Here is a 14142-nt window from a genome sequence, read left to right on the forward strand (position 1 = left end):
GTTGTGGCTGGAGAGGGTGTTAGGGTTGTGGCTGGATAGGGTGTTAGGGTTGTGGCTGGAGAGGGGGTTAGGGTTAAAGCTAGGGTAATCTCATGGACAGACTGTTGACAGACTCACGTAGCATAGGATGGTATCGCAGCGTCTGTCAGCAGACGTGACCACTGACAAGGAACTTTGTTTTCGGTCTGCTGATTTTTCTGTCACTGATCATTTGGACAAATCACTATTTCACTGGTGTTTGCATCTTTCTCATGTCGGAAGGGGATGGGACATTTGGCCCGTGCTTTGGCTGAGAGTTCCTCTTTAGAGGGGTGGAGACTTCGCTAGTCTGGTTAATATCTTATCTCATACATCTTCCCCAGATCCTTATCCAGCATCTGACACAATTAATTATTTTAGTTCTGGGTTTCAGATATTCAGGCTAGGGTTAGGGTTAGGGTTGCAGCTGGAGCTAGGGTTAAGGTTGCAGTTGGAGCTAGGGCTAGGGTTGAGTATGGAGCTAGAGTTGGGGTTGCAGCTGGAGCTAGGGTTAGGGTTGCAATTGGAGCTAGGGTTAGGGTTGCAGCTGGAGCTAGAGTTGGGGTTGCAGCTGGAGCTAGAGTTGGGGTTGCAATTGGAGCTAGGGTTAGGGTTGCAGCTGGAGCTAGAGTTGGGGTTGCAGCTGGAGCTAGAGTTGGGGTTGCAATTGGAGCTAGGGTTAGGATTGAGTCTGGAGCTAGAGTTGGGGTTGCAGCTGGAGCAAGGGTTAGGGTTGAGTCTGGAGCTAGAGTTGGGGTTGAGTCTGGAGCTAGGGTTAGGGTTGCAGCTGAAGCTAGGGTTAGTGTTGCAGCTGGAGTTGGGTTAGGGTTGAGGCTGGAGCTAGAGTTGAGGTTGCAGCTAGAGATAGGGTTAGGGTTGCAGCTGAAGCTAGGGTTAGGGTTGCAGCTGGAGATAGGGTTAGATTTGCAGCTGGAGCTAGGGTTAGGGTTGCAGCCGGAGCTAGGGTTAGGGTTGCAGCTGGAGATAGGGTTAGATTTGCAGCTGAAGCTAGGGTTAAGGTTGCAGCTGGAGATAGGGTTAGGGCGCTGATTGCAGCTGGAGATAGGGTTAGGGTTGCAGCTGAAGCTAGGCCTAGGGTTGCAGCTGGAGATAGGGTTAGATTTGCAGCTGGAGCTAGGGTTAGGGTTGCAGCTGGAGCTAGGGTTAGGGTTGCAGCTGGAGATAGGGTTAGGGTTAGGGTTGCAGCTGGAGCTAGGGTTAGGGTTGCAGCTGGAGCTAGGGTTAGATTTGCAGCTGGAGCTAGGGTTAGGGTTGCAGCTGGAGCTAGGGTTAGGGTTGCAGCTGGAGCTAGGGTTAGGGTTGAGGCTGGAGCTAGAGTTGGGGTTGCAGCTGGAGATAGGGTTAGGGTTGCAGCTAAAGCTAGGGTTAGGGTTGCAGCTGGAGATAGGGTTAGGGTTAGGGTTGCAGCTGGAGCTAGGGTTAAGGTTGCAGCTGGAGCTAGGGTTAGATTTGCAGCTGGAGCTAGGGTTAGGGTTGCAGCTGGAGAACAGGGTTAGGGTTACGGCTGGAGCTAGGGTTAGGGTTGCGGCTGGAGCTAGGGTTAGAGTTGCAGCTGGAGCTAGGGTTAGGGTTGCAGCTGGAGCTAGGGTTAGGGTTGCAGCTGGAGCTAGGGTTAGGGTTGCAGCTGGAGCTAAGGTTAGGGTTGCAGCTGGAGCTAGGGTTAGGGTTGCAGCTGGAGATAGGGTTAGGGTTGCAGCTGGAGCTAGGGTTAGGGTTGCAGCTGGAGCTAAGGTTAGGGTTGCAGCTGAAGCTAGGGTTAGGGTTGCAGCTGGAGATAGGGTTAGGGTTAGAGTTGCAGCTGGAGCTAGGGTTAGGGTTGCAGCTTGAGCTAGGGTTAGATTTGCAGCTGGAGCTAGGGTTAGGGTTGCAGCTGGAGCTAGGGTTAGGGTTACGGCTGGAGCTAGGGTTAGGGTTGCGGCTGGAGCTAGGGTTAGGGTTGCAGCTGGAGCTAGGGTTAGGGTTGCAGCTGGAGCTAGGGTTAGGGTTGCGGCTGGAGCTAGGGTTAGAGTTGCAGCTGGAGTTAAGGTTAGGGTTGCAGCTGGAGATAGGGTTAGGGTTGCAGCTGGAGATAGGGTTAGGGTTGCAGCTGGAGATAGAGTTGGGGTTGCAGCTGGAACTAGAGTTGGGGTTGCAATTGGAGCTAGGGTTAGGGTTGCAGCTGGAGCTAGAGTTGGGGTTGCAGCTGGAGCTAGAGTTGGGGTTGCAATTGGAGCTAGGGTTAGGATTGAGTCTGGAGCTAGAGTTGGGGTTGCAGCTGGAGCAAGGGTTAGGGTTGAGTCTGGAGCTAGAGTTGGGGTTGAGTCTGGAGCTAGGGTTAGGGTTGCAGCTGAAGCTAGGGTTAGGGTTGCAGCTGGAGATAGGGTTAGGGTTGAGGCTGGAGCTAGAGTTGAGGTTGCAGCTGGAGATAGGGTTAGATTTGCAGCTGAAGCTAGGGTTAAGGTTGCAGCTGGAGATAGGGTTAGGGTTGCAGCTGAAGCTAGGGTTAGGATTGCAGCTGGAGCTAGGGTTAGGGTTGCAGCTGAAGCTAGGCCTAGGGTTGCAGCTGGAGATAGGGTTAGGGTTGCAGCTGGAGCTAGGGTTAGGGTTGCAGCTGGAGATAGGGTTAGGGTTGCAGCTGGAGATAGGGTTAGGGTTAGGGTTGCAGCTGGAGCTAGGGTTAGGGTTGCAGCTGGAGCTAGGGTTAGATTTGCAGCTGGAGCTAGGGTTAGGGTTGCAGCTGGAGCTAGGGTTAGGGTTGCAGCTGGAGCTAGGGTTAGGGTTGAGGCTGGAGCTAGGGTTAGGGTTGCAGCTGAAGCTAGGGTTAGGATTGCAGCTGGAGCTAGGGTTAGGGTTGCAGCTGAAGCTAGGCCTAGGGTTGCAGCTGGAGATAGGGTTAGGGTTGCAGCTGGAGATAGGGTTAGGGTTGCAGCTGGAGATAGGGTTAGGGTTAGGGTTGCAGCTGGAGCTAGGGTTAGGGTTGCAGCTGGAGCTAGGGTTAGATTTGCAGCTGGAGCTAGGGTTAGGGTTGCAGCTGGAGCTAGGGTTAGGGTTGCAGCTGGAGCTAGGGTTAGGGTTGAGGCTGGAGCTAGAGTTGGGGTTGCAGCTGGAGTTAGGGTTAGGGTTGCAGCTGAAGCTAGGGTTAGGGTTGCAGCTGGAGATAGGGTTAGGGTTAGGGTTGCAGCTGGAGCTAGGGTTAAGGTTGCAGCTGGAGCTAGGGTTAGATTTGCAGCTGGAGCTAGGGTTAGGGTTGCAGCTGGAGCTAGGGTTAGGGTTACGGCTGGAGCTAGGGTTAGGGTTGCGGCTGGAGCTAGGGTTAGGGTTGCAGCTGGAGCTAGGGTTAGGGTTGCAGCTGGAGCTAGGGTTAGGGTTGCAGCTGGAGCTAGGGTTAGGGTTGCAGCTGGAACTAAGGTTAGGGTTGCAGCTGGAGCTAGGGTTAGGGTTGCAGCTGGAGCTAGGGTTAGGGTTGCAGCTGGAGCTAGGGTTAGGGTTGCAGCTGGAGCTAAGGTTAGGGTTGCAGCTGAAGCTAGGGTTAGGGTTGCAGGCTGGAGCTAGGGTTAGGGTTGCAGCTGGAGCTAGGGTTAGGGTTGCGGCTGGAGCTAGGGTTAGGGTTGCGGCTGGAGCTAGGGTTAGGGTTGCAGCTGGAGCTAGGGTTAGGGTTGCAGCTGATGCTAGGGTTAGGGTTGCGGCTAGAGCTAGGGTTAGGGTTGCAGCTGGAGTTAAGGTTAGGGTTGCAGCTGGAGATAGGGTTAGGGTTGCAGCTGGAGCTAGGGTTAGGGTTGCAGCTGGAGATAGGGTTAGGGTTGAGGCTGGAGCTAGAGTTGGGGTTGCAGCTGGAGATAGGGTTAGGGTTGCAGCTGAAGCTAGGGTTAGGGTTGCAGCTGAAGCTAGGGTTAGGATTGCAGCTGGAGCTAGGGTTAGATTTGCAGCTGGAGCTAGGGTTAGGGTTGCAGCTGGAGCTAGGGTTAGGGTTGCAGCTGGAGCTAGGGTTAGGGTTGAGTCTGGAGCTAGAGTTGGGGTTGAGTCTGGAGCTAGGGTCAGGGTTGCAGCTGAAGCTAGGGTTAGGGTTGCAGCTGGAGATAGGGTTAGGGTTGAGGCTGGAGCTAGAGTTGAGGTTGCAGCTGGAGATAGGGTTAGATTTGCAGCTGAAGCTAGGGTTAAGGTTGCAGCTGGAGATAGGGTTAGGGTTGCAGCTGAAGCTAGGCCTAGGGTTGCAGCTGGAGATAGGGTTAGGGTTGCAGCTGGAGCTAGGGTTAGGGTTGCAGCTGGAGATAGGGTTAGGGTTGCAGCTGGAGATAGGGTTAGGGTTAGGGTTGCAGCTGGAGCTAGGGTTAGGGTTGCAGCTGGAGCTAGGGTTAGATTTGCAGCTGGAGCTAGGGTTAGGGTTGCAGCTGGAGCTAGGGTTAGGGTTGCAGCTGGAGCTAGGGTTAGGGTTGAGGCTGGAGCTAGAGTTGGGGTTGCAGCTGGAGTTAGGGTTAGGGTTGCAGCTGAAGCTAGGGTTAGGGTTGCAGCTGGAGATAGGGTTAGGGTTAGGGTTGCAGCTGGAGCTAGGGTTAAGGTTGCAGCTGGAGCTAGGGTTAGATTTGCAGCTGGAGCTAGGGTTAGGGTTGCAGCTGGAGCTAGGGTTAGGGTTACGGCTGGAGCTAGGGTTAGGGTTGCGGCTGGAGCTAGGGTTAGGGTTGCAGCTGGAGCTAGAGTTAGGGTTGCAGCTGGAGCTAGGGTTAGGGTTGCAGCTGGAGCTAGGGTTAGGGTTGCAGCTGGAACTAAGGTTAGGGTTGCAGCTGGAGCTAGGGTTAGGGTTGCAGCTGGAGCTAGGGTTAGGGTTGCAGCTGGAGCTAGGGTTAGGGTTGCAGCTGGAGCTAAGGTTAGGGTTGCAGCTGAAGCTAGGGTTAGGGTTGCAGCTGGAGCTAGGGTTAGGGTTGCAGCTGGAGCTAGGGTTAGGGTTACGGCTGGAGCTAGGGTTAGGGTTGCGGCTGGAGCTAGGGTTAGGGTTGCAGCTGGAGCTAGGGTTAGGGTTGCAGCTGATGCTAGGGTTAGGGTTGCGGCTAGAGCTAGGGTTAGGGTTGCAGCTGGAGTTAAGGTTAGGGTTGCAGCTGGAGATAGGGTTAGGGTTGCAGCTGGAGCTAGGGTTAGGGTTGCAGCTGGAGATAGGGTTAGGGTTGAGGCTGGAGCTAGAGTTGGGGTTGCAGCTGGAGATAGGGTTAGGGTTGCAGCTGAAGCTAGGGTTAGGGTTGCAGCTGGAGATAGGGTTAGATATGCAGCTGGAGATAGGGTTAGATTTGCAGCTGGAGCTAGGGTTAGGGTTGCAGCTGGAGCTAGGGTTAGGGTTGCAGCTGGAGATAGGGTTAGATTTGCAGCTGAAGCTAGGGTTAGGGTTGCAGCTGAAGCTAGGGTTAGGGATGCAGCTGGAGCTAGGGTTAGGGTTGCAGCTGGAGCTAGGGTTAGGGTTGCAGCTGGAGCTAGGGTTAGGGTTGCAGCTGGAGCTAGGGTTAGGGTTGCAGATGGAGATAGTGTTAGGGTTGCAGCTGGAGCTAGGGTTAGGGTTGCAGCTGGAGCTAAGGTTAGGGTTGCAGCTGAAGCTAGGGTTAGGGTTGCAGCTGGAGATAGGGTTAGGGTTAGGGTTGCAGCTGGAGGTAGAGTTAGGGTTGCAGCTGGAGCTAGGGTTAGATTTGCAGCTGGAGCTAGGGTTAGGGTTGCAGCTGGAGCTAGGGTTAGGGTTGCAGCCAGAGCTAGGGTTAGGGTTGCAGCTGGAGCTAGGGTTAGGGTTGCAGCTGGAGCTAGGGTTAGGGTTGCAGCTGATGCTAGGGTTAGGGTTGCGGCTGGAGCTAGGGTTAGGGTTGCAGCTGGAGTTAAGGTTAGGGTTGCAGCTGGAGATAGGTTTAGGGTTGCAGCTGGAGCTAGGGTTAGGGTTGCAGCTGGAGATAGGGTTAGGGTTGAGGCTGGAGCTAGAGTTGGGGTTGCAGCTGGAGCTAGGGTTAGGGTTGCAGCTGAAGCTAGGGTTAGGGTTGCAGCTGGAGATAGGGTTAGATATGCAGCTGGAGATAGGGTTAGATTTGCAGCTGGAGCTAGGGTTAGGGTTGCAGCTGGAGCTAGGGTTAGGGTTGCAGCTGGAGCTAGGGTTAGGGTTGCAGCTGGAGCTAGGGTTAGGGTTGCAGCTGGAGCTAGGGTTAGGGTTGCAGCTGGAGCTAGGGTTAGGGTTGCAGCTGGAGCTAGGGTTAGGGTTGCAGCTGGAGCTAGGGTTAGGGTTGCAGCTGGAGCTAGGGTTAGGGTTGCAGCTGGAGCTAGGGTTAGGGGTTGCAGCTGGAGCTAGGGTTAGGGTTGCAGCTGAAGCTAGGGTTAGGGTTGCAGCTGGAGCTAGGGTTAGGGTTGCAGCTGGAGCTAGGGTTAGGGTTGCAGCTGGAGCTAGGGTTAGGGTTGCAGCTGGAGCTAGGGTTAGGGTTGCAGCTGGAGATAGGGTTAGGGTTGCAGCTGGAGCTAGGGTTAGGGATTGCAGCTGGAGATAGGGTTAGGGTTGCAGCTGAAGCTAGGGCTAGGGTTGCAGCTGGAGATAGGGTTAGGTTTGCAGCTGGAGCTAGGGTTAGGGTTGCAGCTGGAGCTAGGGTTAGGGTTGCAGCCGGAGCTAGGGTTAGGGTTGCAGCTGGAGATAGGGTTAGGTTTGCAGCTGAAGCTAGGGTTAAGGTTGCAGCTGGAGATAGGGTGAGGGTTGCAGCTGAAGCTAGGGTTAGGGTTGCAGCTGGAGATAGGGTTTGGGTTGCAGCTGGAGCTAGGGCTAGGGTTGCAGCTGGAGATAGGGTTAGAGTTGCAGCTGGAGCTAGGGTTAGGGTTGCAGCTGGAGCTAGGGTTAGGGTTGAGGCTGGAGCTAGAGTTGGGGTTGCAGCTGGAGATAGGGTTAGGGTTGCAGCTGAAGCTAGGGTTAGGGTTGCAGCTGGAGATAGGGTTAGGGTTAGGGTTGCAGCTGGAGCTAGGGTTAGGGTTGCAGCTGGAGCTAGGGTTAGGGTTAGGGTTGCAGCTGGAGCTAGGGTTAGATTTGCAGCTGGAGCTAGGGTTAGGGTTGCAGCTGGAGCTAGGGTTAGGGTTGAGGCTGGAGCTAGAGTTGGGGTTGCAGCTGGAGATAGGGTTAGGGTTGCAGCTGAAGCTAGGGTTAGGGTTGCAGCTGGAGATAGGGTTAGGGTTAGGGTTGCAGCTGGAGCTAGGGTTAAGATTGCAGCTGGAGCTAGGGTTAGAGTTGCAGCTGGAGCTAGGGTTAGGGTTGCAGCTGGAGCTAGGGTTAGGGTTGCGGCTGGAGCTAGGGTTAGGGTTGCGGCTGGAGCTAGGGTTAGGGTTGCAGCTGGAGCTAGGGTTAGGGTTGCAGCTGGAGCTAGGGTTAGGGTTGCAGCTGGAGCTAGGTTTAGGGTTGCAGCTGGAGCTAAGGTTAGGGTTGCAGCTGGAGCTAGGGTTAGGGTTGCAGCTGGAGCTAGGGTTAGGGTTGCAGCTGAAGCTAGGGTTAGGATTGCAGCTGGAGATAGGGTTAGGGTTGCAGCCGGAGCTAGGGTTAGGGTTGCAGCTGGAGCTAGGGTTAGGTTTGCAGCTGGAGCTAGGGTTAAGGTTGCAGCTGGAGATAGGGTGAGGGTTGCAGCTGGAGCTAGGGTTAGGGTTGCAGCTGGAGATAGGGTTAGGGTTGCAGCTGAAGCTAGGGCTAGGGTTGCAGCTGGAGATAGGGTTAGGTTTGCAGCTGGAGCTAGGGTTAGGGTTGCAGCTGGAGCTAGGGTTAGGGTTGAGGCTGGAGCTAGAGTTGGGGTTGCAACTGGAGATAGGGTTAGGGTTGCAGCTGAAGCTAGGGTTAGGGTTGCAGCTGGAGATAGGGTTAGGTTAGGGTTGCAGCTGGAGCTAGGGTTAGGGTTGCAGCTGGAGCTAGGGTTAGGGTTAGGGTTGCAGCTGGAGCTAGGGTTAGATTTGCAGCTGGAGCTAGGGTTAGGGTTGCAGCTGGAGCTAGGGTTAGGGTTGAGGCTGGAGCTAGAGTTGGGGTTGCAGCTGGAGATAGGGTTAGGGTTGCAGCTGAAGCTAGGGTTAGGGTTGCAGCTGGAGATAGGGTTAGGTAGGGTTGCAGCTGGAGCTAGGGTAGGTTGCAGCTGGAGCTAGGGTTAGGATTGCAGCTGGAGATAGGGTTTGGGTTGCAGCTGAAGCTAGGCCTAGGGTTGAAGCTGGAGATAGGGTTAGATTTGCAGCTGGAGCTAGGGTTAGGGTTGCAGCTGGAGCTAGGGTTAGGGTTGAGGCTGGAGCTAGAGTTGGGGTTGCAACTGGAGATAGGGTTAGGGTTGCAGCTGAAGCTAGGGTTAGGGTTGCAGCTGGAGATAGGGTTAGGGTTAGGGTTGCAGCTGGAGCTAGGGTTAGGGTTGCAGCTGGAGCTAGGGTTAGGGTTAGGGTTGCAGCTGGAGCTAGGGTTAGATTTGCAGCTGGAGCTAGGGTTAGGGTTGCAGCTGGAGCTAGGGTTAGGGTTGAGGCTGGAGCTAGAGTTGGGGTTGCAACTGGAGATAGGGTTAGGGTTGCAGCTGAAGCTAGGGTTAGGGTTGCAGCTGGAGATAGGGTTAGGGTTAGGGTTGCAGCTGGAGCTAGGGTTAAGGTTGCAGCTGGAGCTAGGGTTAGATTTGCAGCTGGAGCTAGGGTTAGGGTTGCAGCTGTAGCTAGGGTTAGGGTTACGGCTGGAGCTAGGGTTAGGGTTGCGGCTGGAGCTAGGGTTAGGGTTGCAGCTGGAGCTAGGGTTAGGGTTGCAGCTGGAGCTAGGGTTAGGGTTGCAGCTGGAGCTAGGGTTAGGGTTGCAGCTGGAGCTAGGGTTAGGGTTGCAGCTGAAGCTAGGGTTAGGATTGCAGCTGGAGATAGGGTTAGGGTTGCAGCCGGAGCTAGGGTTAGGGTTGCAGCTGGAGATAGGGTTAGATTTGCAGCTGAAGCTAGGGTTAAGGTTGCAGCTGGAGATAGGGTGAGGGTTGCAGCTGAAGCTAGGGTTAGGATTGCAGCTGGAGATAGGGTTAGGGTTGCAGCTGAAGCTAGGCCTAGGGTTGCAGCTGGAGATAGGGTTAGATTTGCAGCTGGAGCTAGGGTTAGGGTTGCAGCTGGAGCTAGGGTTAGGGTTGAGGCTGGAGCTAGAGTTGGGGTTGCAACTGGAGATAGGGTTAGGGTTGCAGCTGAAGCTAGGGTTAGGGTTGCAGCTGGAGATAGGGTTAGGGTTAGGGTTGCAGCTGGAGCTAGGGTTAGGGTTGCAGCTGGAGCTAGGGTTAGGGTTAGGGTTGCAGCTGGAGCTAGGGTTAGATTTGCAGCTGGAGCTAGGGTTAGGGTTGCAGCTGGAGCTAGGGTTAGGGTTGAGGCTGGAGCTAGAGTTGGGGTTGCAACTGGAGATAGGGTTAGGGTTGCAGCTGAAGCTAGGGTTAGGGTTGCAGCTGGAGATAGGGTTAGGGTTAGGGTTGCAGCTGGAGCTAGGGTTAAGGTTGCAGCTGGAGCTAGGGTTAGATTTGCAGCTGGAGCTAGGGTTAGGGTTGCAGCTGTAGCTAGGGTTAGGGTTACGGCTGGAGCTAGGGTTAGGGTTGCGGCTGGAGCTAGGGTTAGGGTTGCAGCTGGAGCTAGGGTTAGGGTTGCAGCTGGAGCTAGGGTTAGGGTTGCAGCTGGAGCTAGGTTTAGGGTTGCAGCTGGAGCTAAGGTTAGGGTTGCAGCTGGAGCTAGGGTTAGGGTTGCAGCTGGAGCTAGGGTTAGGGTTGCAGCTGGAGATAGGGTTAGGGTTGCAGCTGGAGCTAGGGTTAGGGTTGCAGCTGGAGCTAAGGTTAGGGTTGCAGCTGAAGCTAGGGTTAGGGTTGCAGCTGGAGATAGGGTTAGATTTGCAGCTGGAGCTAGGGTTAGGGTTGCGGCTGAAGCTAGGCCTAGGGTTGCAGCTGGAGATAGGGTTAGATTTGCAGCTGGAGCTAGGGTTAGGGTTGCAGCTGGAGCTAGGGTAAGGGTTGCAGCCGGAGCTAGGGTTAGGGTTGCAGCTGGAGATAGGGTTAGATTTGCAGCTGAAGCTAGGGTTAAGGTTGCAGCTGGAGATAGGGTGAGGGTTGCAGCTGAAGCTAGGGTTAGGATTGCAGCTGGAGATAGGGTTAGGGTTGCAGCTGAAGCTAGGCCTAGGGTTGCAGCTGGAGATAGGGTTAGATTTGCAGCTGGAGCTAGGGTTAGGGTTGCAGCTGGAGCTAGGGTTAGGGTTGCAGCTGGAGATAGGGTTAGGGTTAGGGTTGCAGCTGGAGCTATGGTTAGGGTTGCAGCTGGAGCTAGGGTTAGGGTTAGGGTTGCAGCTGGAGCTAGGGTTAGATTTGCAGCTGGAGCTAGGGTTAGGGTTGCAGCTGGAGCTAGGGTTAGGGTTGAGGCTGGAGCTAGAGTTGGGGTTGCAACTGGAGATAGGGTTAGGGTTGCAGCTGAAGCTAGGGTTAGGGTTGCAGCTGGAGATAGGGTTAGGGTTAGGGTTGCAGCTGGAGCTAGGGTTAAGGTTGCAGCTGGAGCTAGGGTTAGATTTGCAGCTGGAGCTAGGGTTAGGGTTGCAGCTGGAGCTAGGGTTAGGGTTACGGCTGGAGCTAGGGTTAGGGTTGCGGCTGGAGCTAGGGTTAGGGTTGCAGCTGGAGCTAGGGTTAGGGTTGCAGCTGGAGCTAGGGTTAGGGTTGCAGCTGGAGCTAGGGTTAGGGTTGCAGCTGGAGCTAAGGTTAGGGTTGCAGCTGGAGCTAGGGTTAGGGTTGCAGCTGGAGCTAGGGTTAGGGTTGCAGCTGGAGATAGGGTTAGGGTTGCAGCTGGAGCTAGGGTTAGGGTTGCAGCTGGAGATAGGGTTAGGGTTGCAGCTGAAGCTAGGGTTAGGGTTGCAGCTGGAGATAGGGTTAGGGTTAGGGTTGCAGCTGGAGCTAGGGTTAGGGTTGCAGCTGGAGCTAGGGTTAGGGTTGCAGCTGGAGCTAGGGTTAGGGTTGCAGCTGGAGCTAGGGTTAGGGTTGCAGCTGGAGCTAGGGTTAGGGTTACGGCTGGAGCTAGGGTTAGGGTTGCGGCTGGAGCTAGGGTTAGGGTTGCAGCTGGAGCTAGGGTTAGGGTTGCAGCTGGAGCTAGGGTTAGGGTTGCGGCTGGAGCTAGGGTTAGGGTTGCAGCTGAAGTTAAGGTTAGGGTTGCAGCTGGAGATAGGGTTAGGGTTGCAGCTGGAGCTAGGGTTAGGGTTGCAGCTGGAGATAGGGTTAGGGTTGAGGCTGGAGCTAGAGTTGGGGTTGCAGCTGGAGATAGGGTTAGATATGCAGCTGAAGCTAGGGTTAGGGTTGCAGCTGGAGATAGGGTTAGATATGCAGCTGGAGATAGGGTTAGATTTGCAACTGGAGCTAGGGTTAGGGTTGCAGCTGGAGCTAGGGTTAGGGTTGCAGCTGGAGATAGGGTTAGATTTGCAGCTGAAGCTAGGGTTAGGGTTGCAGCTGGAGCTAGTGTTAGGGTTGCAGCTGGAGCTAAGGTTAGGGTTGCAGCTGGAGCTAGGGTTAGGGTTGCAGCTGGAGCTAGGGTTAGGGTTGCAGCTGGAGATAGGGTTAGGGTTGCAGCTGGAGCTAGGGTTAGGGTTGCAGCTGGAGCTAAGGTTAGGGTTGCAGCTGAAGCTAGGGTTAGGGTTGCAGCTGGAGATAGGGTTAGGGTTAGGGTTGCAGCTGGAGGTAGAGTTAGGGTTGCAGCTGGAGCTAGGGTTAGATTTGCAGCTGGAGCTAGGGTTAGGGTTGCAGCTGGAGCTAGGGTTAGGGTTACGGCTGGAGCTAGGGTTAGGGTTACGGCTGGAGCTAGTGTTAGGGTTGCAGCTGGAGCTAGGGTTAGGGTTGCAGCTGGAGCTAGGGTTAGGGTTGCGGCTGGAGCTAGGGTTAGGGTTGCAGCTGGAGCTAAGGTTAGGGTTGCAGCTGGAGATAGGGTTAGGGTTGCAGCTGGAGCTAGGGTTAGGGTTGCAGCTGGAGATAGGGTTAGGGTTGAGGCTGGAGCTAGAGTTGGGGTTGCAGCTGGAGATAGGGTTAGGGTTGCAGCTGAAGCTAGGGTTAGGGTTGCAGCTGGAGATAGGGTTAGATATGCAGCTGGAGATAGGGTTAGATTTGCAACTGGAGCTAGGGTTAGGTTTGCAGCTGGAGCTAGGGTTAGGGTTGCAGCTGGAGATAGGGTTAGATTTGCAGCTGATGCTAGGGTTAGGGTTGCAGCTGGAGATAGGGTTAGGGTTGCAGCTGAAGCTAGGGTTAGGATTGCAGCTGGAGATAGGGTTAGGGTTGCAGCTGAAGCTAGGCCTAGGGTTGCAGCTGGAGATAGGGTTAGATTTGCAGCTGGAGCTAGGGTTAGGGTTGCAGCTGGAGCTAGGGTAAGGGTTGCAGCTGGAGCTAGGGCTAAGGTTAGGGTTACCTCTCTGTGGCTGTAGTCTGGATGCCTCCATGGGTCACTAGGGCCCAGTATTTCCCCTCATTAGTCCGGAACAGACACTTCTTGCTGTCCTTGTCTATCTCCATCTGGAACGTCTCAAGGTCCGTCTCGTCCTCCTGATTGGCCGAGATGCTCACTCCTGGGAGGGGCCAGAGGTGCGACATCAGTTAAGTTCCTTTTCTGATATGTTCAGTCCGAAATCAATCCAACTGAAAGTTTTATTGATACCCTAATTCTTAGGGCTAGGCCCCTTCTTTCTCCATTTCCGCCTGAATGATGTGCCCAAAGTAAACTGCCTGTTGCTCAGGCCCTGAAGTCAGGATATGCATATAATTGGTACCATTGGAAAGAAAACACTTTGAAGTTTGTAGAAATGTTAAAATAATGTAGGAGAATATAGCACAATAGATATGATAGGAGAAAATCCAAAGAAAAACCAACCAGATTTTTGTTTTTGAGAGACCATCCTCTTAGAATGGCAAGTATAAAGACATTTCTACATTTCTATTCCTATGGCTTCCACAGGGTGTCAGCAGTCTATGTTCAGGGTTCCAGGCTTGTAATTTCAAAAACAAATGAGAAAAATCAGTTTTAGTACAGAGACACAGTCTTGGAAATTCGTGTTTGCGTGCGCCATGAAGACAGGACCTGCTAAAATCATTTTCCTATTGAACATACTTCTTTCCGCAAGAAATATTATAGTTTGATTACATTTTAGGGTATCTGAGGAGTAAATAGAAACTTATTTTGACTTGTTGAAACAAAGTTTAGGGGTAGATTTTCGGATTCCTTTCTCTGCATGTTGAACGAGTGGATTACTCAAATCGATGGCGCCAACTAAACAGACCTTTTGGGATATAAAGAAGGGTTTTATCTAACAAAACAACACTACATGTTATAGCTGGGACCATTTGGATGAGAAATCAGAGGAATATTTTCAAAACGTAAGTGAATATTTAATCGCTATTTGTAAATTTATGAAACCTGTGCCGGTGGAAAAATATTTTGATGTGGGGCGCCGTCCTCAAACAATTGCATGGCATGTTTTTTCTGTAATAGCTACTGTAAATTGGACAGTGCCGTTAGATTCACAAGAATTTAAGCTTTCAACCGATATAAGACACTTATATGTACCTAAATGTTTAAGCTAGCGGGACACCTAGGCCTAAAAGGCCGTCATTACAGGCTGTCTGAAATCTATGGGCAAACACTCTTAAACTAACACGTGTGGATGACTCACTATACTGTTAAAAACCTCTGTCCATTATGCCGAATGCTAATAGCATTAACATTAATTACATACTGAAACAAAATAAAAATGCAACATGCAACAATTTCAAAGATTTTACTGAGTTACAGTTCATATAGGGAAATCCGTCAATTAAAATACATTAATTAGGCCCTAATCTATGGATTTCACATGACTGGGAATATAGATGTGCATCTGTTGGTCAAAGATACCTTCCAAAAAATATATAGGGGTGTGGATCATCATCTCCTTTGCAAAGAGTTGATCAGGCTGTTGTCCCACTCCTCTCAATGGCTGTGCAAAGTTGCTGGAACATGCTGTTGTACATGTTGATCCAGAGCATCCCAAACATGCTCAATGGGTGACATGTCTGGTGAGTATGCAAGCCATGGAAGAACTGGGACATCTTCAGCTTCCAGGAATTGTGTACAGATCCTTTCGCATTATTTATTTTCTTAGGCAAGTCAGTTAATAACAAATTC

General features: G+C 53.1%; 1 protein-coding gene across 1 annotated transcript in view; it reads right to left on the minus strand.

The window, feature by feature from the left end:
• Positions 1 to 14142, minus strand: part of LOC106610076 (fascin-2) — a 40264-nt gene that overhangs the window by 3492 nt on the left and 22630 nt on the right. Inside the window, exon 3 of the mRNA XM_045724436.1 lies at positions 12394 to 12547. Coding sequence (XP_045580392.1) covers positions 12394 to 12547 — 154 coding nt within the window. The remainder of the gene's footprint in view (positions 1 to 12393; positions 12548 to 14142) is intronic.

This window comes from Salmo salar, chromosome ssa01 (genome assembly GCF_905237065.1).
Source record: "Salmo salar chromosome ssa01, Ssal_v3.1, whole genome shotgun sequence".
NCBI lineage: Eukaryota > Metazoa > Chordata > Actinopteri > Salmoniformes > Salmonidae > Salmo > Salmo salar.